Source organism: Phascolarctos cinereus, unplaced genomic scaffold (genome assembly GCF_003287225.1).
Source record: "Phascolarctos cinereus isolate Bilbo 61053 unplaced genomic scaffold, phaCin_HiC Scaffold_4;HRSCAF=312, whole genome shotgun sequence".
NCBI lineage: Eukaryota > Metazoa > Chordata > Mammalia > Diprotodontia > Phascolarctidae > Phascolarctos > Phascolarctos cinereus.
This window is the reverse complement of record NW_027555847.1, coordinates 311,859,628-311,884,074: the sequence shown is the minus strand read 5'-3', so window position 1 is coordinate 311,884,074 and position 24,447 is coordinate 311,859,628. Positions and strand designations below refer to the sequence as shown.

Here is a 24,447-nt window from a genome sequence, read left to right as displayed (position 1 = left end):
GTTTTAAACATTTATAAAAATATAGACAGGTAAAACAAAGAAAATTGTAACGGCTAAGTTTATTTACATCTTGTTTACAGGTGAACTACTTTAGTTTTACAATTTATATGTACAATATTCCCAAGTTATGCATTATTAATTCACATTTTTTATATTTAGCATAACCTTCACACGAACTTGCTCATAAACGTTGACCTCTCCACTGTACACCACCTATAGAACTAAATAAATACTAGTGGAAAAATTTGAAAATAACTTAAAAGGTCTTACTATTTACCAATTGCTTTGTTTCAAAAACTTCATAACTTTTCCATAAAAATACTTGTCTTTTGATTATCAATACTCCTTTAACTAAAAAAGGTTCAGATTTAAGCTAAATGTTTAAAGCCTGATTGAATTTATATTTTTTCCTTTTAAAGATATAGTTGGTCCCATAAATGGACTTGTATAGCAATACAAGTGTACGTACTATATACACTATGCAAGTATAGACTATACGCCATACAAGTGGGCTTTTAACAATACAATCATTTCAATAGCACTGAAAGCATATTAACTTTATTCAAGTAACTTCATTCCTCACTGAATAAAATTAAAATGAATCTGTCGAAGAGCATGTGACCATCAGGTAGATTATTTGGCTACATTTCTTCACTGTCATATTCCTCTATTGTGATCTCCTCTTCTTCCATGAATCCTTGAGCTGTAGCAGGCTGTGGCTGGCTGGCAGGTAGATCTGTTCCACTAGTCTGACTTGAAGGAAGAAATAACGATGCTTCTGTATCAGTCTCCGAAGTTATGATTTTGTCCATGTGCACAAGTGGCTTTGTAAGTGGTGCTCCATCAAAATTAGCCTCATCATCACTAGCAGAGTCTATCATTCCAGAATCCTTATCCATTAGAGCTTCCATTTTCAATCTGTTAGAATTACATCACATCTATTAATAACAGACTAGTATAGTTCTTTGAACTATGCTATAATTAAGATAATTGAGAAGACTACTCCCTTCCTTCCTCCTTCTACCCTAAATGTGTTTGAAATTATTTAGGCAGTAGTTTCCTTTGATCTACCTCAATGAAACATTTCCCTCCAACATAACAAAACATGAATGGTAACATGATAAAATGTGGCCATACTGTTGGTAAAATCTCAATTTGATGTGGATTATACACACCAACTGCTAATCAAACAACTGAATGCTTCAGGAAGCTGATTTCCAGCTGTTTATCAGCTGAAGAGTGGGAGAAATTTGACTCTTCCCCAGGGAGCTTAAGATAAAAAGAATTATTAATGATTTGAAAAGTATTTACTTTAAATATAATAGATACTACTAATAATCTTAAAATCCCAAATGCTTAAATCAATTTGGCAAGGAAAAGAAATTTATATAATACTAATAGTGGCTTCTCATGGTAGCTTATGACTAATTGCAGATATTAACATCACTGACCTGGAATATGACAGATAAAATGTATTTCTTGGTTTAGATGGGTTTGCTAATATACACTACAGTAAAACAGAAATAAGGCAGGGAACACTGCCCAACAATTCTGGTTACCTTCCAAAAAATCTCCTTAGGGGAAGCCTTCCAACATCCTGGATAAAAGCAATCTGAGCTGGAAAGGGAGAAGAAAAAAGGCAATTTCAAACTAGATCAAATATATATACAGGGTACAAAATCCTAATATATATACATAAGCACTTTTTGATACAATTAAGAAACATTAAGATTTATGAATTATCAGTACACTGTCTTATCTACCCAACAGATTCTTAAAACTACAGTTAACTCAACTAGTCTTTGCCCCTGGTACAGGCAGAGATTCCTGCTTCCCTTTTCTGGGCAGCACGTTTTCCTGGTCTCAATCTCCCTTTATTCCACATACTAGGCAGAATGCCTTCTGCTTCAGAGCATCATTGTTTAGTTTTCAAACTGCTCCTCTGGAAATTAGATTTCCTTCTTTACACAACATAAGTAATGACAAGACACCAAAGAACACAAGAAGACTGCTTTCAGAAAAACTACTCTTAAAAAAAAAAAGAAAGAAGAAAGAAAACCACTATCTGTCCTTCTAGCCATGGATGTCTGGGTTCTGCTCCAGCCCCAAATGTATAGATTCACAATGCAGAGGATGCAGGAATGTCAACTGAATAACAAAGAATTTACTGCAGATGCCTAACACTGCATTATGTGCTACAGTATGAAACAACTTTAAGTCATTTCTAGTTTAGAGGACCACTGGGAAACCAGTTTTGATTCTAAGGCTAATTTAGGGGTCCCATACACTATAGTGTATAGTTTCAGATCTGGTTCCTATATACCCCAAATTCCAGATCACCCCCAGAACTAAACTAGGCACCTTGGAATCAACCTCCATAGATTATGATCTCTAACTGAACTGGAGCTAGATTGCTTTTAAGGCTAGGCTATCATTTAAGGGTAAGGTACTGCTATAAATATACATTTGTAAAGAAGGGGTTAAGAACTCACTAATAATTTGAGTGGAATTCTCTCCCTGTTCTTCACGGTTCATTTAACACTAAGCAATGGGCATGTTTACTACAGTACTGAGAAATGTATTAATATAGTGAGATGTTATTTTAAAAAACCATTCTTGGGAAAAATTAAAATTTACATTATGACCTTGATTTCATGTTTAAAAGGTTTTACTAATAAGCTGCTCCCCTTTTTTGTACCATAGTCATTTTAGGATATTACCCTACCCCGAGAATTGAACACCCTACCCCTTGTAACAAATCAGAATAGTTAAGCAAAAAAATAACCAATGCATTAGGTCCATTGTTATTACCTTGATTTCTCATTGGATTTGTTAGCAAAGCCAGGTATGGCAACAGCTGTGTTTGAAGGCACAAAGGGGGTAAGCAGAAACTGGAAAAAAGTGACTTTGCTGCCAGGCAATTTTCTCGATACTATTTAGCAAAAGGAAAATAAAAGGAAGAAAAATAAAAATAATTTATTTCTGCCAAGGAAAACTTGTAGCATTTAAAATAAACTTCTTAGATTATCAAATTAACTCTTCTATTAACTGCCTCAGCATTGCCTTAAAGAATAGGAACTTTGGCTTTTTCATGTATCAAGAGAAAGTCTTGAGTTAGGAAAATAAAACCTTATAAAATTAAGGAAACTTTATTTATAAATCTATGACCTAAATTACCTTGGATCCCAAAGCTAAGTAGGTTATACTTAATTTTCTTTATAGCCCCTCATACATGAGAACTTTCAGGGTTTTAAGATATATCTCCATGAAGTACCACTTACACATTATCTTATTTAACATATAAAGTTCTCTTTAAGCTTGGCATTCAAAGAATTTTCTTGAATCATAAGAAATATTCATTCTGAATTATGGTACATGGTTGCATTGACAGGTGTATTCCAAGAATTCCTTATGTGGCTCACAAAGAGAAATCAGATGGAAATTCCTGAGGGGCTCCTTCATGTATAATTTTCAACCAAAAAAAAAAAATTACTGATCTTACATTTTTGTTCAGCCAACTCTAAGCCTTACCTTTTTCTGTGAATACTGCCTCTTAGAATCCCTAACTTCCTCTAGTACGTGGCTCAGATATCACTTACTAACAAGGGCCTTTCGCCAATCCTTTCAGTTATTAGTACTCTACCCCTCTTGAGGTTACTTTGGTAATTGTGTATTTACTAATATGAGTACAAGAAAAATCCCCACCCATAAAAGCTACTTGAGGAATCTGACACTTATTTTTGGTTCACTGGTGTCTTCTCTTCCTTTCTTTCCCATCAGAATGTCAAGTTCTTTTGAGTAGCATTGTTTCATTCATTGTATTTGGATCTTTAGGCCTAGCACAGTGCCTGGCATAGAGCAGGTATTCAATAAATAAATGTTCACTGATTGCTTGATACTTTTTTTAAATTTTGGCTAGGCAGTGGGGTTAAGCACTTGCCCAGGGTCACAAAGCTAGTGAATATTTTGCATCTGAGGCTGGATTTGAACACAGGTCCTCCTGACTTCAGGGCCAGTGCTCTATCCATTGTACCACCTCACTGCCCACAATGATTCCTTGATAAATTGATCATTGTCTCTCTTAGGGCACTGAGAGGTCAAGTGTCTGTCATTCCTCCAGTGTATCTGAGGTAGGCCTGGAATCTGGGCCTTTTTAGGCCAAAGAGACTGTCAGAACCCTGGGGTCTCTAAGACTGTAAATGGAAGAACAGGTATAGACCTATACTGGTAAATCACAGGTTAGATACAAAATAAAACCAAGATTTACCTAGGGTCTAGCAGTGCATTGCAGTGAATTTAAATGAATAAGCTAGAATAAGCACACGATCTCAACTTTTTTTAATATTCTTTTTTCAAATACCTTAAAAGCTAATGGATTCAATATTCAAAATGGTTGCTTATGTTTTAGCTTGTTTCTAAGTAAGCTGGGGGTCTTAACAACTTTTTATCAGTAACTGCAATATTACCTTTCTGTTTATCAGAAACCACTGAGGTTTGTGCAAGGGTCGAAAACTTGCTCCTCCTCCGTGGCAATAAGCAAAACCTCTGGATTTGTTGGAATGCATCACACCTCTTGTAGCTACAGATGCACTGTACTCCCCGAGTGTAGTCCTTGACTAAGAAATGAAAAGATATGCAATTAAATGAGATAATGGATATAAAGTGGCTTTCTAAAAACACTCATGATATAAAAGATCAATTACTATTGTGGGCATATGGTATGGTATGGGTGTATGGAATTTAAATAATAGTTCTCTAAGTTCTATAGTATCAAAAAGAAAAACCTTCAAGAACCCCTTCAAAGCATCCAAAGTAGTTTTTCCTAGTTTTCATTTTATAGTGATATCCCTCAAAATAGTTACTGAAATTCCTTCATATAAAATTGAAATGCTAAAAAAAGCTTGGTCAAGTATAAAGAAAACAATCACTTAATGCCTATGCAGCTTTCCTGGTTCAAGTGTTATTGTTGTATTTGTTACAAATGAAATGAGAAAAAATTTTAAAATTACATTAGACAGTGCTAACATTTTACTACAAATGATAAAAACAAAGGCCTGTTGTACTTTTTCCTATATGTGAGGAAACAATCAAACAAAACATCAGCCTTACATTCCAGTCACCACGGAAGATGTCAGCAATACTCATGTATTCACTGGCTCTTGCAAGATCCTCTATTTCAGTGAAGAAATCTACATAGTTTTGATGAAGGTATAAATTAAATAGCTCTCCAGGCATGTGTGACTTTTCTACAACCTCCTAGTCAACAGAAATATATATGTAAGTATACTAATACAAAGGAAGTAGTCAATAATTTTTCATTTTAAATCAATAATTACACAAAGTTCCATTACCTCAGGTTCAACAAGTAATGTGTCCCGCTCATATTCTGACAAATGAGAAGGTAATCGGGGAAATTCTAATTCCGTTAGAATTGTTCCTGTAAATAATTTCGATATTTACTAATGATGGATTATAATGGAGCAACATTTAAGTGTTTATTATATGTCAAGTATTGTGGTAAGTGCTGGAAATACAAACAGGAAAGTGAGACAGTTCCTGATCTCAAGGAGCTCAAACTGTAATAACAATAACACGGAAAGGAGACTTCTGTCCATAGATCATGGAAAGGCTAGGTTGTACCTAGGTTCTGGCAGGGAATGTTGCAGGGGAGATAACAGGGTCCTATGGACCTTGGGAACCAATGGCAGGGCAGATGGTCCCTGACCCAGAGGCCACTGCGTCCCAGGGTCATAATGAAGTGAGGCTCAAATCAAAGAGTCTAGAAGTGAGAAACGGTAGTAGTTATTCCCACAATTAAAAAAAACCAGAAAGTCTAAAGCAGAAGCTGAGAATTAGGGATCAGAGACAGGTTCTCATAAGAGAGCATAAAAGGACAAAGATGGACAATTAGATCCATCCTTTATCTGGGCATTGACATGGAGCCAGACTAGCATGAAAGTACACAGCACAGGCACACATCAGGGGCCCCATGATCAGGCCATCTTACTCTTACGAGGGTCAGCCAGCTTTGACCCTTTCTTTAAGTCATCCTTGCAAGTATCATTAAAGGAAAGTGGCTGGGAATGGCTTCTTATGGAAGATGGAATTTTAGTTGGGACTTAAAGGAAGCCAGTGAAGGCAACAGGTGGAGATGTGGAGATAGAGTGTGTCAGTCATGGGGGACAGTCAGAGAAAACGTCCAGGGCTAAGAGATGGGGTGTCTTGTTCATGGAACAGCCAGGAGGTCAGTACCACTGGATCAAAGAGTACATGACAAGGATTAGGGTGCAATCAGACTAAAAGGCAGGAGAGAGGTTATAAAGAGCTTTGAATGCCTATCTGAGCACTTTGTGATCCACACGGATCCAATGGAGTTTTACTAGAGGGGGTGGGAGTGAGGAGACATGCTGATTTAGGAAAATCACTTTGGTAGTTGAATGGAGGATGGACTGGAGTGGCGAGAGATTTGAGGCAGGCAGACCCAAAACAAAAAAAACAAAACAAAACAAAAACCAGGCTATATTGCAGTAGTCTTGGTGTTAGGTGATAAGGGCCTGCACTACAGTGGTGGCAGTGTCAGAGAAAAGTAGAGGATGTATTCAAAAGATGTTACAAAGGTGAAATCAAAGGTCCTTGGCACCAGACTAGATATAGAGGTGAAAGACAGTGAGGGGTCAAGGATAACACCTAGGTTGGAAACCTGAGGAACTGGAAGGATGGTCTGCCTCTACAGTAGGCAGGAGGTGGGGAAAGTTTTGGGAGGAAAGATGAGTTCCATTTTGGACATGCTGAGTTTTAAGATGTCTACAGGATCTCTAGTTTGAGATGTCTGAAAGGCAGTTGGAGAAGTGAGACTGGAGGTCAGTACGGAGAGATTGGGGTAGAATGGGTAGATTTGAGAATAATCAGCATAGAGATGGTAATTAAACCAATGGGGGCTGATGTGATTACCAAGTGAAGTAATACAGAGGGAAAAGAGAAGAGGGCTTAGGATAGAACTCTAACCCATGATTAGAGGGGAGATGTCTGTTCATCTGTTAGACAGTGAGGAGGTTAAGAGGAGTATGGAATGGGCAAGGGTCATTTAGAAGAGGCACTGCTCCAGAATATCTACCAAATGTAATCTAATAAGAGTTTAGAAACAAGCACTTTTAAATAAATGTCATCTCCTTGTAGCTATTATTTATACTGTACTGTCAATTACTTTATCCAGATATTTAAATTGATATTTTCCCTAAAATGAGACATAGGGGAAGGAAAGAAATATGGGAGGTGGGGAAAGGCAAGTCTATGCAGAGCTCTGAAGTGGTAAGTCTTTGGAAAGTCAAAAGGTGGCACAAGGGCAGTGAATACTGGGTGGCACAGGATGAAAGAGGAGTATAAAACAGTCGAATAAGAACATTAAAAACGGCAGTGAATACTGGGTGGCACTGGATGAAAGAGGAGCATAAAACAGTTGAATAAGAACATTAAAAACGGCAGTGAATACTGGGTGGCACTGAATGAAACAAGAATATAAAACAGTCGAATAAGAACATTAAAAATAAATGACACCTAGGACTCTGGTAGCAAGCCATTTGTCATTAAAAATGCTTAGGTAGCTAAACAAAAACCACCTTACCTAAACGGATGACTATTTTACTATCAAAGAGCTTTAGGAGTAAAGGTCTTATGATCCACTAGGAACCTGTTAGTGTTTAACTACCTTTGCAGAAAGCAAATTATTTTTTATAGCTAACATTAATAAATGTTTGTTGCATAAACAAATGAAACCTCAGTTAGTTCATGTCTGTCCTTTCTTCTTGACAGACTAACAAGTTCATCTAAATGCCACTGTAATGTATTATGCTTATATAAACCTAGCATTTTATTAAAGAAACATTCATGCATTTCAAATACCAAAGGATAATGGCTCCTTACTTACTTACTTTTACAATATAATATCTTTCCCAAAGCTCTGAAGAGAAAGAGAGAGGCATCTTTGCCACCAATTGCCTGGATTTCTTGATTTTCCAAAGAACTATCAGGTCTTTTTTTCTGCTTTGCTCTTGACAACAAAGTATCTGATTTTAATGAAGATATCCCTTTTTTCCTTGACCAAAAACTGGTCTCCCCTGAATTACCTGCAATGAAGTAATCAAAAAAAAAAACTGAAACATGCAGAAATGATACTCAATTACAGCTGATAACATTTCAATAAAAAATAAGAAAATGAACACAAACTAAGTCATCAATGTGAGTATTCCCTCCATACAACATATCTAAAGAACTCTTGTCTATATCATCCCCCAAATCATCAGCTAGGGATTTTCTAGATCTCTTGATGTTGAATGGACAACAATGGAGCACATAGGTTGTACTATGGATATTCTTAGCTCTTGCTTCAAGAATAATCTATTTCATGATAAATGTTGGAGAAGATGCGGGAAAACTGGAACACAAATGCATTGTTGGTGGAGTTGTGAAATGATCCAACCATTTTGGAGAACAATTTGGAACTATGCCCAAAGGGCTACAAAAATGTGCATACCCTTTGATCCAGCAATAGCACTTCTAGGGCTATATCCCAAAGAGATCAAACAAATGGGAAAAGGACCCACATGTACAAAAATATTCATAGCAGCTCTTTTTGTGGCGGCAAAGAATTGGAAATTGAGAGGATGCCCATCAATTGGGGAATGGCTGAGCAAGTTGTGGTATATAAATGTGATGGAATACTATTGTACTATAAGAAATGATGAACAGGCTGACTTCAGAAAAACCTGGAAAGACTTATATTGTCTGATGCTGAGTGAAGTGAGCAGAACCAAGAGGACTTTGTACACAATAACAGCCACATTATGCAACGACTAAGATTGTTAAACTGAACCCTTCTCAGCATTACGAGGATCTGAGACATCTCCAGAGACCTCGGGATGGAAAAACATCCAAAGAAAGAACTATGGAAGTCGAATCGCTATCACTTATTTTTATCTTCTGTTGAGTTTTGTTTCATCTTTCTGATGGTTCCTTCTATTGGTTTTAATTTTTACTTACAACTTCACTAATGTGAAAATATGTTTCATGGGTATGTAAATGTAAAGCCTATATCAGATTGTGTGCTGTCTTGGGGAGGGTGGGGGGGAGGAAGGGGGAGAAAAATTTTCAACTCAAAAGCATATGGAAGTGATTGTTGATAAATCAAAATAAATTAATAAAATTTAAAAAAAAAAGAAAAAAAAGAATAATCCATTTCCTTTTCTGGTCATATACTTCTCTTGATCTTACTTCTTCTGTACATTTCTTTGTAGGTAATACACTGCAGCCTACTCATGCCCACCATGCACTTTTCTACTGCCCTTTGGGTGGCCCCCAATTTTTTGGAGACTGATATTTCATGACCCTCAGCCAAAGTATCACCAGAAAAATGCTGATGTTGAAGATTCCCCATTCCCTACGCCCCTGGAAAAAGTCTAGGGCACTGAAAGTACAGTATAAATGACTAAAGGCAATCTATAATATAATAGTTTCTGGATAAAAGGCGTCCTTTCCTTACCCAGCTTTTCCTATATGCAGAGTTAGATTGGATTTTCTCTCTCTCTTTTTTTTTTTTTGGCTAGGCAATGGGGTTAAGTGACTTGCCCCGGGGTCACACAGCTAGTAAGTGTTATGTGTCTGAGGCCGGATTTGAACTCAGGTCCTCCTGAATCCAGGGTCGGTGCTCTATCCACTTCACCACCTAGCTGCCCCGGCTGGATTCTCTTAAGGGATTTAGTCTCTCACTAAGGTGGCTCTACAGTGTAGATTAATATAATCAGTACAATATCATCTGCAAACAGAAGCATCTGAAGGACCTCACTTCCTACTGGGGACCTCTCTTCCATTTGGATCATCCTGCATGGATCACCCAAAAGTTATGTATTCTTTCAACTTATACTTTATTGTAGACCAGTCTTTAAGGTGGCATTTTTTTTAAATATTGAACATATTTTTATTGACCACAACAAAATAAAGTTATATTCAATAAGTGACTTTTGAAGAAAGGATTAAAATTTAATTAGAAACTAAATAACTCAATCCTAAAGATTTTGTGAGTCAAAGTACAAACCACAGAAACAACAGAAAATTTAATCAATGAAAATGACAACAAAAAATAATGTAGAAAACTTTTTGAGGTATCCTTAGATATCCTTAGAGAAAAATGTAGACCTCTAAATTAAGGTGGCATTTTTCTCTACAAAATCAAATGCTTCTTATTGGTCATCGAAAAATAAGGTCAGTAGGGTCTTGTATTTTCAATTGTATAATTTGTAAGATATGTTTGACTATAAAATATCAATGCCCATTTCCTTCTAATACCTTCAGTAAGGATGCCTTCAACCCATGTGTAGTTAACTCTTATAAAGACATCTTTCTTATATAAATATCTTATAAAGATATTTTTTATCCCCAGACCTTTCTTTTCTTTTTTTTTTTCCTTATATTTTCCCTGTGTATATGTGCTAGACTCACGCTCCTATTTCTCTAAAAGTGTAGAAAGTCTTCATACAAAAGAATCAGATTTATGTTGGGATGTCTCTCGCTGGATAGTATTGAAAAACAACAACAAAAAACCCCCAAAAGTTCAATGTGTAGAGTTCTAGGATCTTTTCCAATATATTTTTGAAGACTTTAAAAGTTTTCCAAATGGTACAGGGTGAGAAAGAACTATGTTTTACGGTAAGAAAGCCAAGATATAATTTTACTTTGCAAATACCAAATTATTGCTTGATGATCATGTGCAGCAGAGATGAATTCAATCCAACTTTGTTTTACTAGTATGTATGAAATATACTGGTATAAAAATACACTAGTATGTATAATTTTTCCCCCAACAATTCAAAGCCATTAGCATTTCTTAAATTCATGAAAAAGAATTCAATAGAATAAATTATAATAAAATATATCATTATAAAAATATAGACTTAAATAAAATAATGATTTCATTTAATTCATAAAATGATGTATAGAAAAATTAATACACTGCTCCACCAAAGTATGGTCTGACAGCACCTACAGGAAGTGGTCCTTGAAATGGCAAGAGAGCTTGGCGGTAAACTCAGCAAAGCAAATGAGGTCTGGCACCAGGTAAAAAGGCTACTCACATGACTACCTTGTGCACATGCACACAAACACTCCCTTAATCTTGCATTGTAGCTGCACACTGGATATTTCCATTCTTTAAAAGAAAAAACTTTTGGCTAAATTTCAGTTGTTTAGGGACTAAATAATACCATTTTAAATTGCTACAAATATTTTATGACCTTATTTCACTCCATTATTGACTAATACCATCTTCACTTACATAAAACAAAACAGATTGATCTCCTGTTATTTACCTTTAAAAGAAGAAAACTGGAGACTATTTATTGCACTTCTTATATCACCAGAACATCCTTTACAAAGCAACTCTAAAGACGGCTTGTCAGAGACAACAATTTGTCCTCCACCCTTAAGTGAGAAAGTGAAAACCCATCATTATTTTGTGAACTAGAGAAGACTTCCGTCTTACAGGATTAACTGCCAAACTATCATTCAAGTGAAAATACAACAGTGCTTTACAGTCAATTACACGAGTACTGCACCGAACACAGCAGTCACCTACTATGTTCACATTGAATTTCACATAAATTAGAGTATGAATTACATTTATCTTACTGCCATGCTATTTTAAAACTATCCTATTACTATTATATGGAATAATAAATAGATATTAGTAATTCCTTACGCTAAAGTTTTCAACAAATTTATCTATTCTCAGTACTAAGAAGTCACTAAAGTATAAACTTTTATAGTCTAAGAACTCTAGTCATAAATAGTAAGAGACAAGAATAAATTTCTCTCACATTCAAATATTATTCATAGTTCCTGACCAAGTACTTGCCTCTCCGTTCTGGAGATGCCTCTAACCTCTACTGACTGGTGAGTCCTCGACTCCATCAATCAGAGTTCAAAGAAAGGAGAGATTAATTCTGGTTGGGCAAAGCAGGTGTTGCTACAGGGAGGATGGATAGTATAGCTTTTCTATCTTATATAATGCTTCCCAACACAACTTCATAAGAAGGTTCTGCCGTAACTTTACCAATTGCCTGCTGGTCATTCATGTCAATGTCCAAAAGGCATCTTGAGTTTACCATGTTAAAAAATGGAACTTACATTATTTTCCATAAATCTGTCTTGCCTTCTTCTGAACTCCTCTATTTCTGTTGGGGCACTACTAGTTTGTAACCTTGGGGTTATCTGCAACTTTTCACTGTTCTTCATTCCCCATGTCCAATTAAGTTTCCAAATATTGTTGATGCCACCTTCACAAAACCTCTCATGTTGTTCTCTGCTCTCAATACCAGTTACCACTCTAGTTCGGGCCATCACTTCTCACTGGGGCAATAGCTACCCAACTGATCTCTTGTATTCCAGTATTCCTTCTCCCAATCTATCCTACTCAGTTGCCAAACCGATATTCCTGATACACATATGTGACCATGACATTTCCCAACTCCAAAATCTTCAATAACTCCTTAAAGCCTAAATGACAGAATCCTCATCCTGCCATTGAAACCCATTTATTCTGTAGCTCTCATCTACTCCTATCCAGTTTTATTTCATGGAGTTAATGCCCTGTTAGCTCTTCTGTACGAAACATTTCATCTTTTGCCTCTGTAATTGGTTCAAGTGGTTTTTCCCAAGCCTGGAACATACTCATCATCTCTGCCCCTTGGAATCCTGAGTTTCCTCTGAGCATAGTACAGTTAGTATCCTTCTAAAAAGAGGCTTCTCCTGATTCTCCTGGTTGTTTACTCTCTCTTAAAATGAACTTCCTACTTATATGAACTGATGTTAACTGAAGTGAGCAGAACCAAGAGAACAATGTACACAAAAACAATGTACTACATAGTGTAGTAGTTTGTAAAAACAACTACATGATGACTAATGTGGATAGACTTAGCCCTTCTCAGCACTGCAAGGATCTAAGACGTCTCCAAAGGTCTCATGATGGAAATTGCTATCCATATCCAAAGAAAGAACTACAGAGTGTGAATGCAGATCGAAGAATACTATTTGCTATTTTTTTCTTCTGTTGTGTTTTGTTTCCTCTTTCTGGTGGTTCCTCCTATTGGTTCTAATTCTTACTTGCAACATCACTAATGTGAAAATATGTTTAATAGAAAAAAAAATGTCTTGGTTACACTGACAGGCCTGTATACAAGAGATTATATGCTATGTTATGACAGTTTATCAACTAATGTCCAATGTCTAGATTTCTGACAGTTTTATTGATAGATAGCTGGGTTAGTAAATCTATTTAATGGAAGATAAAATGAGTAGTTAAGTGACTTTCTATGTTCACAGAGTGTGTTAGTAGTGAAGCCAAACTACTGAATTCTAAATTACTTAAAAGCAAGTGCTGAATTCATAGTACAATTAATATAATGGACATAAATGATATTACTACATAAATGTGATCAATGTTTGAAACTTACCATATTAGCTTCTAATGCTGCTATTCTGCTAAGAACTTTCATCATAATTGTTGGTGCCACAGGGTTGAAACTATCAGAAGTTTATAAAGAAAAATAGTAGTTAATGACATTCTAAAGATATAATCTTTCTATGAATGCTACAGGAGGTGCAAAGAAATCATCTTACCTAATGTTTGATATAGAACACTCTTCTTGAATTTCTTTGGGGAACAGTAATCTCTGACTACTGTCTCCACTGAGACTATCAGAGATTATAAATACAAGAGAACATCGCCCTAGCTGCACAAATCTCCTAAAATGATAGGCAGCAAAAGTTAGACATAATAATTATTGTGTCAATTATTTAATTTGGAGCTCTAGTAAACATCACTGAAACTTACCTTAGTATTTCATGTAAAGTACTCGGATCTCTAAAAAATTGATTAGGCATATCCTAATGAAAAGCACAGCATAAAAATTAATCCAATTCTAATTGCAGACATACTTTTTATAACTAGACACATTGCCGAATAAAGCCTCTCTCCAACTTACTTCAACTTTTTTGTTCCAATTTATTTTTCAAAAGAACTAGGAGAATGCAGGATAACTTACTAAAGTATCCATTAGTCAATAGGAATCTCATTTATAAACTGCTATTTATGGAAAGTTACTAAACTAGGTGGTTGATAAACTATTTTTACTGATAATCTAACAGTAAACTGTTAAAAATGCACTTTATGTCTTCCTATGCTAAAATTTATCTAATCTTACAATTAAGACATTTGTGTTTCTTAATCCTGCATCAATGACAAATTGCTTGGGACTCCTAGTATGATATAAGCCTAAGCTGTTATATTTGAATATTTCTATTTAATAACATGACAATGTCCATCACTATTGGGGGGTAGGTATAGCTTTTCAAAAAATTTTTTTTACCTCAACCAAAATAATCTTCTTATCAGTGTGCAGACTATCACCAAGCATCTGTAGTTTGTTATATTTATTTGCTCTCAACAGAAACTCTTGAAAAATAGTCATCTGAGACTGACTGGGAACCATATAGAAACTTGATTCTGAAAAGGAAGCATTTTTCTTGTCAACAAGTCAGGAAACACACTAATGATCTATGTCTTTTGTTTAGGACAGTTATTCAAGTGGTAAATGGCTGTCAAAAGACATTTACTATGAATCCTAGCTTCTGCTGTACTACTTAGCTATGTCCTTGGAAAAAAAATCACTTAAATTCTGTGGATTTCAGTCTTTACCCTTGTAATATGAGGAGGGAGTTAGAGTAAATGACTTTCAAGGTTCCTTTTAGCTCTAAGATTTTAAGGAACAATCTTTGAGTATTGCTTCTCCTAAGATCCTCAAGTACATCTAAGGACTTTAGCTGGACTTAATTCCACCCCCCCAACCCCTGACCCCCCCCCCATTTGTCTTTCTAGTCACCTATTCATATAGGTAATGAGGGGAAGACTGTTTTTGCTAATTTAAAAAAATAAAAGCCTGAAAAAAATCCTACCCATAATAAATAGAAGAGTTAATACAGGTAGATTTCTAGATATTTTAAAAATATTTAAAATAATCCTATTAGTATCATGGAATACTCCATCCTCTCTTATCATGTTACTCACATTAAATGCCATGATCAAATAGTCTGAGAGAAAGGAAAGTACAACTGTAGCTCACCCTGGCCACTACTATGACCCTGAATGTGTTTGGAAAATAACTGATTTAGAGTTGGAAGAAACCTCAAAGACCATCTCATTCATCTCCCTCTTTTTCACATGAGGAAAACTAAGGTCCAGAGAGCAGTCAAGGTCCCACAGGTAGTCAGTCAGTAGTAAATCCAAGATCTGACCACACCCCAAGCCCCCATCCTCTGACTCTAAACTCAACCCTCTTTGGGTTCCGAAGAGGAGTGTGAGCCTAGCTTTGGTGACAACTCCTAACTTCACACCCAAGGAAATTTTTATCCAGTAGCAACACCCAGAGACTATGAGATACAGGATGAACTTCCCATCTGCTTTCAACACAGAAGTGTCCCTCTCCCTTCAAAAATAAAATTAATCTCAAAAACAAAAACAAAAAGGGGGCAGTAAAGTGGAGAGAGCAAGGCCCTGAAGTCAGGAGGACCTGAGTTCAAATCCAGCCTCAAACCAAACACTTCCCACTTACTGGCTGTGTGACCCTGGGCAAATCACTTAACCCCAATGGCCTAAAAAAAAAACAAAACACCAAAACAAAATAAAAACAACACAAAATTAATCTCACCATGATTAAATCCATCCTTCATATCATGTTTTCTGGAATCTAGAAAAACAGGGTTAATCCATTCTTGCACCTCAATACCCAGCTCCTTAACTAGTATTTGTAGAGTTGCTGTTTTTCCACATCCAGGAGGACCTGTAATTATTAGAATAGATCCACCCTACAACAGACAAATATTACATATTAAAAATGAAAAAATACTGATGAAATATGCCAGGTAACAATTGCTTTAATTTTACTTCGTTCTTCTCTATATTAACATAATAGTAGAATTTTTCTATTATGCTAGCTGACAAAATAAAGGGCAAGTCTTTTAGTGTAATAGAAACTTCTTGAATTTTATTAAACAACCCCAGAGCAGTCTGAAGACATCAATCCTCTATGAGACTTTTCTCCCACTTTTAATCAGTTCCTTGCAACGTAGTCCCATTAGAACATGACGGTGGAAGTGTCACTTAACCAAGAGCTGGGGACGCCTATGCCTGGAGTGAATTGTGTCTCTCCCTCAACAGACAGATACTCCTGGAGGAACAACCGCCATCAACTAAGTCATGACTCAGGAAAGGCTACACCTACCTATTCTCTTATCTTAGGAATCTGTGTTCTTACTAGCAGACAGAATTATCTATCACTTGTATATGCTAACACAGTGAAATTACAGGACCCTAAACTTGGGCCACCCATTTTATTTCTGTTGAGGGAATAGGTTTGCAAACTTGGTGTAATCCTCCATTCGTCACTCTCCCTCAACCCACAAAGACTCCTTTCTCTCTACTCACAGTCACAGCTGTATTTCAGACCCTTATTAGCTCTCTCTTAGATTACAGAATATACAACTGTCCTAATTGGTCTTCCTGCTTCAAGTCTAAACCTTACTTCAATCCTCCAATCCATCCATCACAGAGCTAACAAAGTGATGTTCCTAAAAACAACCATGTTATTCTCCTACATGATAAACTCCTGTAGCTCTCTATTGCTACTAGGATCAAATATAGAATCCTGGCTTTCAAAACCCTTCACAACATGGCCCCACCCTGCTGCCTTATCAGACATTATGCTCCTTCACATACTATACAGCCCAAGTAAACTAACCTTCTTGTTCTTATATCAGGGGGGTCAAACTTGGCCAGAAATGGCCCACAAAAATCCCAAGTGAAATCCAAACCAGATTAAAATGTAACTGGGAAATGTTTAACAAAATAAATAAAAATGCAATAGAACACAAATGATATTAATTTGTGGTTTTCTAAGTCGCTATGTGTCCCACAGGGATGTTTCTATTTTAGTTTGACACCACAGTCTTCAGATAACACCAAATTATTTTGTAATTAGTTTGTATATACTTATAAACACCAGTGGTCTCTCGAGGTAGAAAGTAAACTCCTTGAGGGCAGGGACTATTTCATTCTTGTCTCAGTCTCTGCAGATCTAGGGTGGGGCCTGGGACAAAGTAGGTACTTGAATTCTTATTGATTCCCCAGCTCTGAAATAACTATATATTTAACTTCTGACTACAAACTGCAAAGCAGTTTAACATTTATAAAGCATTTAAAATGAGATTATGACTAATTTTTAGTTACCAATTTTGGTTGCTTCTCAAAAACATGAGCTTTTAACCAGGTTTCAAGTTCTTCAACTTTCTTCTTATGAACAGCAAGTTCACTCTAGCATGAAAAATAAAAGTTTAAGAATTGTCAAAATATATTTTGATCTAAAGGTAATAAATAACTCACATTTATATGGTGCTTGAAATTTTTACACTTTCCTCAAAACTACTATGGTAGGTAGTGTATGTACTGAACACTTCAAAGTTAAAGGAAAAAAACTTGAATAGTACTAATGCTAAACAGATAATGAAATAGTCTAGTAATAAACTGCTCAATAAACTAATGGTAGAAAGATATAAGGTTGGTATTTGAGAATAGGCTTCAGAATTCTGGACCATTACTTACAATATAGCGTTGGAGTACACCTAAGAGAGGCTAGTAAGAATTTTTAGGAATCTTACAAATAGCATCTAAAGGATTTTAAGCTGATAGGAGATGGAGAATGTCTATGTCCATTCCCCAAGATAGGTACTACAGGGGCAGCTAGGTGGCACAGTGGATAGAGCACCAGCCCTGAAGTCGAGGACCTGAGTTCAAATCTGAATTCAGATACATAACACTTACTAGCTGTGTGACTCTGGGCAAGTCACTTAACCCCACCGTCTAGCCAAAAAAACCCCCCCAAAACAAAACACAAGATAGGTACTATAGAGTGTAGCCACATGGAAGAAAAAATAGAGTTGGGACACACAAATTCATAGAAGACAAAAATCTAGAATAATCAGTTCTAAAACTCATGGTGTCAGGTTTCTATACACAAATGCCCAAGATTCAGGCAAACAAATGAGAGAAATGAAAGGTCCTATAGGATTCAAGGAATTTGATCTAATAGGTATCACTGATACTTAGTGAAATAAACCAGAAGACTAGACTATGGGTCCAAATAAGAACACTTTATTCAAAAGAAAAAGAGGTTGGGAATAGGGTTTAGGGAATAGGTTAGGAATTAAGGAGGTATACTCATGGGAATAGGCATACTTGTAGAATGGTTGAACAAATTATGGCATATGAATATACCGTATTCTGTATATGAATGTATATTCTGCCATAAGAAATGACCAAAGGGACAATTTCAGAGAAACCTGGGATGTCTTGCATGTACTGATGAAGACTGAAATCAGTAGCAGAATCAGGAGAACAATTTATACCATGATAACACTGTGAAAACAAACAACTTTTGAAACATTTAACTCTGATCTAAACAAAGACAATTCTACCAGAGCAGTAATGAAGAATGCTACATATGCCCTGAAAGAGAGGTAGTGGACTTAAGATACAGAATGAGATAGATTTGATTACGTGTATCTGTTACAAGTTTTTTGGTTTTTTTTTCTCCAGTGGTGGGGAGTATCGAGAGAAAAGTAAATGTTGTTAAACAAATAAAACTTAAAGCCATTAAATTTTTTTTTAAAATGTTATATTCATGTGAGGAAATCGAAAAACCAGAGAAGGGAAGCATGATAGAGAATATCTGAAGGTCAAAGGAGAGAGAAATAATATTCATCATTGCAGCATACTACAGAGAACCTGGACAGAGAGGAGAAATAAAGGAAGAATTTAGAGAAGAGATCAGATCTGCCACAGAGGCATGATACAATATATTCATGGAGGGACATTAATTAACTATACATTTGCTGGAGTTTCTCTGCCAAAAGTAGAGCAACTAAGAACTTCTTGATTTTCCTTAGTGATAATGCCATCCTTCAAAAAGAAGGATATACTTTTCTGGAATTGATGGTTTGAGTTGAATCATGGGCACCTTGGGGAAGAAATGAGCCTTCAAACTTAGAGTTTGTGATAAAGAAGAAGAAACACAGATATAATCTGAAATGCACCCTAGATTTTGAAAAGCAGATTTTAAAGAGCTCAGAAGAAATACAGGTAAGATCCCATGGAGTTTTAAATTCAGCGGAAGTCAACCTAAGAAGATGAGATCTCAAGAATGTAAATTTAAAAACATAAAAGGTAAACAATTCTAATGGGGAGGAAAAATGGAATTTGTCCACAGACCACTGTAGACACACAAGGGGTACTCAACACCCAACTTAGATTTTTAAAAAGAAAATGTACAGAAGATTCAGAAAGGTCAGTTAACTGATAGTTAATATAAAGGCAATAATCCTGTGAAAAAAGCACAAGAAGGATTTGCAGATGCCACCAGATGGAGCTTATAGCTTCACTGGTCTGCTGATGTTATTAAGTCATAATGCTTTAAAATATTTCATAATGGAAAATTTATCACAGAAATGAATTTAGGGTTTTTTTTTCCTTTCAACTCATCACAAAAGTTGTTAAAATTAAAACTGAGTTGGGTGAGGGAAGAGGGGGAAAAATTATTTCTTTTTATGGCTTGGATAAATTCCACATTTGAGCTAAATCAAGATTCATGAAAAGCACTAAGGAACATGTACTAAGGAATAACTATTTGAAAAAAAAAAAGAGAGATACAGATCTCAGTGTAAGAAAAAAATTAGATAAGCAAAACCCTTACATTTTGTAGGTCATTTAGAAGGATTTACTTTAAAAAAACAAATTTGATTGTGAAAATGCTTCCATAATCTCTTCAATTGTAATTTTTAGTTCCCTGTTAAATTTTACTGCCTAAAAATAATGAGATGATTTTGTACCTGAGTTTCTGGTTTGTATTTATCTACCCATGGCTCATTTTCAGAAAGATTTTCACTTAAATTTGCTTCAACACTACTCTGTTTTGAGGAAGATGATTTTCCTTTTTTTCTAGCTAGAAACTTGCTACTTTCTAATGTGGAAGACAAATCTTTTCTTCTCTGATGAAAATTATTTACTCCCAGAGATGCAGTTGTAAAAGCAGAAGAGATGTCTGTGTTCCCAACAAAATCATCAAATGAAGGCTCTACCCAGTTGGTTATCTAGGGAGAAAAAAAAATCAATGTAAATAGTATGATTATATAATATTTTCCCTTTCGCCTTCCCCCATCCCTAAGATAGTATGTAAGTTTCTAGAACTTTAACAATCACACATTTACAATACTGACTTGCAACATATTTACCCACAATAATTGAAATAAGGTGGCTTTTTTGCAGTTATAACTTATGTTTGTGGTACCATCTTTATTTTACACATAAAAATTCAAACTAGCAATAATGGTGATGCAAATAAAAATTCTGTAGCTGACATCATACTACAGTAGTATCATTTCAACAAGCTATATTACCTTTAAACTTTTGTGAATGAGAATAAACATTTACCAGTTTACACATTTTGTAATTATAGCCTGATATGCCTCTTCACTGTACAGAACATCTAATATTTGAGTAAATTAAAAAGAGGCAAGAGTTTAAGGAAAACTGAGATTTACCCCTAATAAATGAAATGTCAAAACAACTAATCCAACAAGCAGTTAGTTCCTATTACGTGCCAGGCATTGTGCTGGAAAAACAAAGACAAAAATTAAATGTATACATTTGCCTCCTTTAGTTCTCTTTTCTGTAATTATTTGTATAACAAACACTTAGAAATCAACAGTAAGAGAGTTCAACTTGTAAACTCAACATGATTATTTCAATAACTAAAATTTTTAGGATGGATTTTTTAACAACCTAATCACAATGGTTACTAGTCACCAATACTTTTAAGTGTAGAACAATCTATCAAAATTCAGCCCCCTTGCCACCTCTGAATAATCTGTCCAAATTGTTTGCCTCTTACATGCAGCACTTTGTATTAAACACTGGCTAAAAGGAATTAGTAAATCAAGTTTCCTTTAAAAAGTATTTTATTTATTATTGATTCTCTAATTAACATAAAATACAGAATTTTAACTTCCATCTTATAGGAAATATTTAAATTATTTACTTAAAATTAGAGTCAGTGGAGAAGTTAAGAGCTAACACTAAACCTAGAAAGATAACTAGGAATTTCAACAGCTCTACCTCAGTCCTCTGATGGCTTGCCATGTTATTCAAACTTAAAGCCAAAGTAGTTTTATCTCTTCTACACAGTGACTTTCCTCATCTTGGTTTCAATATATTGAGGGTCACCATAAGAAATTAAATGGGAATTTTTAGGGAGTTCTGCAGAAGCCTAAGACACAGGCCTATGACAAAATACTTGACCCAAATTTTACAATAAGGTACTATAAACACTCCATAAAAAAAAAAAAGAAAAAAATTCAGACTTCTTCTCTGGTACAAAGGGAGGGCCCCAAAATTTTACATACATTTTCCAAATCATAGGGGCACTGTGCACCTAACCCCTGAGATGTGGAATAAGGCAGAATAAGGCAACAGGACTAAGCATTGGCTCTGCTATATAGCTAATAACAACCTACATGTTCTCATTTTAAGTCGCTTCTGTACTTTGTGAGATGAGCTGAATTACAGCCATTCCTATATTAGACTTTATTTGTAATCCGTTATGTTTATTTTCAATAATGCTTCATACCTTTGTGGAAGCTACCTTTCGTCTAAGAGAAGTTTTTGACATTATAAACCCTGATAGTTCCCATCCGTAGTACAGAACCTGTAGTACATTAAAGTATAAATCACCTGAAAAGGAAGGAAAATATATTTATGGAAGGCTTTGTCTTTTCTCCCAAAATAAGAAAACTATAAACATGAATATTAAGTTACAATTAAGTTATGACTTAAAAAAATACATTTATTGTACTGATGTATTTCTGTCTTCTAGCTGTGTGACCATGGGCAAGTTACTGCCTCAGTCACATTTAAAATGGGGATTAATGATATCTATACTATCTCTCTTTTTTTTTTTTTTCAGGCAAGGCAATTGGGGTTAAGTGACTTGCCCAGAGTCACACAGCTAGGGTTATATGTCTTGAGTCCGGATTTGAGGATCTGAACTCAGGTCCTCCTGACTCCAGGGTCGGTACTCTATCCACTGTGCCACCTAGCTGCCCCTATACTATCTATCTCACAGGGGCCTAAAGGAGATAAGGTATTAAAATTGTTTTTTGAACTTTGAAGTGCTACCTGAGACCAAGCAAGAGAGTGGACAGTGTTAGACTTGGGAGTTAGGAAGACCCGAGTTCAAATCCTGCCTCAAACACTTGAATGATTCTGGCCAAGTCACTTACTCAATTTGTTTCCTTACTGGTAAAATGGAATCTCACCTACCTCATAAGGCTGTTGTGAGAATCAGATGAGAACACGCATAAAAAGCTTGGCAAGCTAGTGATATAAATGCTCATTGTCATTATTTTTTCTGTTGGAGCTAAAAACCTACACCAAAAATTAATTTAATTTTATTTTTTTGGTGAAGCAATTGGGGTTAAGTGACTTGCCCAGGGTCACTCCAAGGCAGGAGTTCTATCCACTGCACCACCTAGCTGTCCCTAATTAACTTTACTGTCAAACTGCTGCCAATTCATTTGTGGCAACTGATTCATTTGTGGCTTTTCATAGGTTGTTAGATAGAATGTCTTTATAAGAAGTCAGAGTTGGACTACAAGCTCAGCACTGTAGGATCAACACTTTTGAATTGTGGTGCTGGAGAAGACTTTTGAGATTCCCCTGGTCAGCAAGGAGATCAAATCAGTCAATACTTAAAGAAATTAATTAAGACTATTCATTGAATGGATAAATACTGAAGCTGAAGCTTAAATACTCTGAACACATAATGAGAAGGCAGGACTCGGAAGAAATGGACGGAGTGTCACGGAAGCAATGTGCATGAGCTTGGACACACTTCAAGAGATACTGAGGACAGAAGGGCCTGGCCTTCGATGGCCCACGAGACCACGAGGAGCTGGACACGACTGAACAACAAAACAGGATACAACTATTGGATACAGGGGGAAAAAAGGGTCATTTAACAAGCACTTATTGAGTGCCCATACAAGTAGTACAGTTCAACCATATCTACTGCAAGAGGTGGGTAGTTCTCATTTATGGAGTCCTGAAGTGAAAATTTCAAAGTAGTATTTCAAATCAGAGTAAAACTGCTTGGTTTTCTGGAATACAAAAGCCAATAAAACCGAACACACTACTGCTGAACAAAAGTGTGTAAGTTATCCACAGGGCCTTTTATTTTTTTTGGAGGCATTTGGCTTTCCCATACTTAAAAACACGCTTCCTGGGAAAAGCCTGATTTTTTTTTCTCCGAAGAGTGCACAGAGCTTCAACATCTCGCAGTTCAGGACCCGCAAGTCCGGAGAGCCCGTCCTGTCCGAAGCACACAGAAACTTAAGGACAACCACAACACGGCGGCCAGCCGCTGAGGGGGACCCAGGCACCGGCGTCAGCCGCACCCGACGGAAGGCATTTTCAAGCGGGGGAAACGCTAAAGTCCGGACTTCAAATCGCTCGCTCACACAACCTTTACAGCTGGAAGGAACCTCAAGGACCACCGACCCGCTACCCGAAGTGGGAACCCCCTCTACCTTACCCCACGAAGTGGTCACCCAGCCAAGGGACCCTGGCGGTGGGGAGCTCACTACCTCTCTCTCCCCAGGTCACTTCTCATTGTGAGGAAACACAGAAAAAGGAACTCCCGGTGTGCTCCGATGCAGGGGGCGTGCAGAGTAACGGGCGGCTAACTTATTACGAAGATCCCAGAAGTCTTTTAAAAACCCGATCTGACTAGCCTTTCCCGGCCCGGCCCTGCTCCCGCAGACCCCGGATGTAGCTAGCTCGTCCGCCGCCCGCTCCCTCCCGGCCTCCGTACTTCCCTCCCTCCCCCACCCCCCGCGCTGGTGGCTGCTCGCGGCCAGACATCGAAACGGCTCCGGGTCACCATGGGGCCGAGGGCAAAGGGCCAGCTCTGCAAGCAGCACTACGGGCAGGGGTACCTCCCTCGCAACGGCCTCACCTGCAGGCAGCGGGCAGTGACCCTGAGGCATCCCCCCCCTCCCCGGGGGAGGCGGCGGCGACGACGGCCCAAGTTTAGAGACGGCAGCCAAGCTGCACTCCAGGGGTCAAGCTGGGAGCCCACGCTGAAGCCCCGCCTCCCGGCAGGGGGGCCTCCCACGGCGGCTGGCGCCTAGACGACGGCGAAGAGGGGAGGGGGGAAGAGGAGTAGGAGCGGGCCGTCTGGGCTGTCCTGGGCATTGCCTGCTCCGGCGGCGCACGGACCTGGGCCCGTCGGCTCGGAT

The 24,447-nt window shown here is 37.0% G+C and overlaps 1 protein-coding gene across 3 annotated transcripts; it reads right to left on the bottom strand.

Annotated features, from left to right (window-relative positions):
- Nucleotides 1–40: 40 nt before the first annotated feature.
- Nucleotides 41–24,397, bottom strand: RAD17 (RAD17 checkpoint clamp loader component). Of its 3 annotated transcripts, none has more exons than XM_021007508.2 (17): nt 24,165–24,397; nt 21,780–21,883; nt 19,984–20,244; nt 17,330–17,413; nt 15,753–15,909; nt 14,415–14,551; nt 13,880–13,932; nt 13,666–13,791; nt 13,500–13,569; nt 11,358–11,469; nt 7,929–8,123; nt 5,352–5,437; nt 5,110–5,256; nt 4,467–4,616; nt 2,812–2,932; nt 1,560–1,617; nt 41–918 (listed from the first exon to the last, which is right to left on the bottom strand). In XM_021007508.2, exons 1-17 carry the CDS (start codon nt 24,193–24,195, stop codon nt 642–644), a joined length of 2,169 nt encoding a protein of 722 aa, XP_020863167.1. In that variant the 5' UTR covers nt 24,196–24,397; the 3' UTR covers nt 41–641. The 3 variants fall into 3 exon arrangements, with proteins under 3 accessions (XP_020863167.1, XP_020863171.1, XP_020863176.1); XM_021007512.2 differs by lacking the exon at nt 24,165–24,397 and adding an exon at nt 23,742–23,984; XM_021007517.2 differs by lacking the exon at nt 24,165–24,397 and adding an exon at nt 23,794–23,984.
- Between the last annotated feature and the right edge of the window lie 50 nt (nt 24,398–24,447).

Bases quoted from the DNA above. Each gene is read 5' to 3' on its own strand.
- RAD17 (XM_021007508.2), bottom strand. From the start codon at position 24,195: ATGCCTCAGGGTCACTGCCCGCTGCCTGCAG. The intron at 13,570-13,665 runs GTAAGATGATTT...AACTTCTGATAG, and splicing joins TGTTCTATATCAAACATTAG to TTTCAACCCTGTGGCACCAA. The intron at 5,438-7,928 runs GTAAGTAAGTAA...AATTATTTACAG, and splicing joins AAAGATATTATATTGTAAAA to GAACAATTCTAACGGAATTA.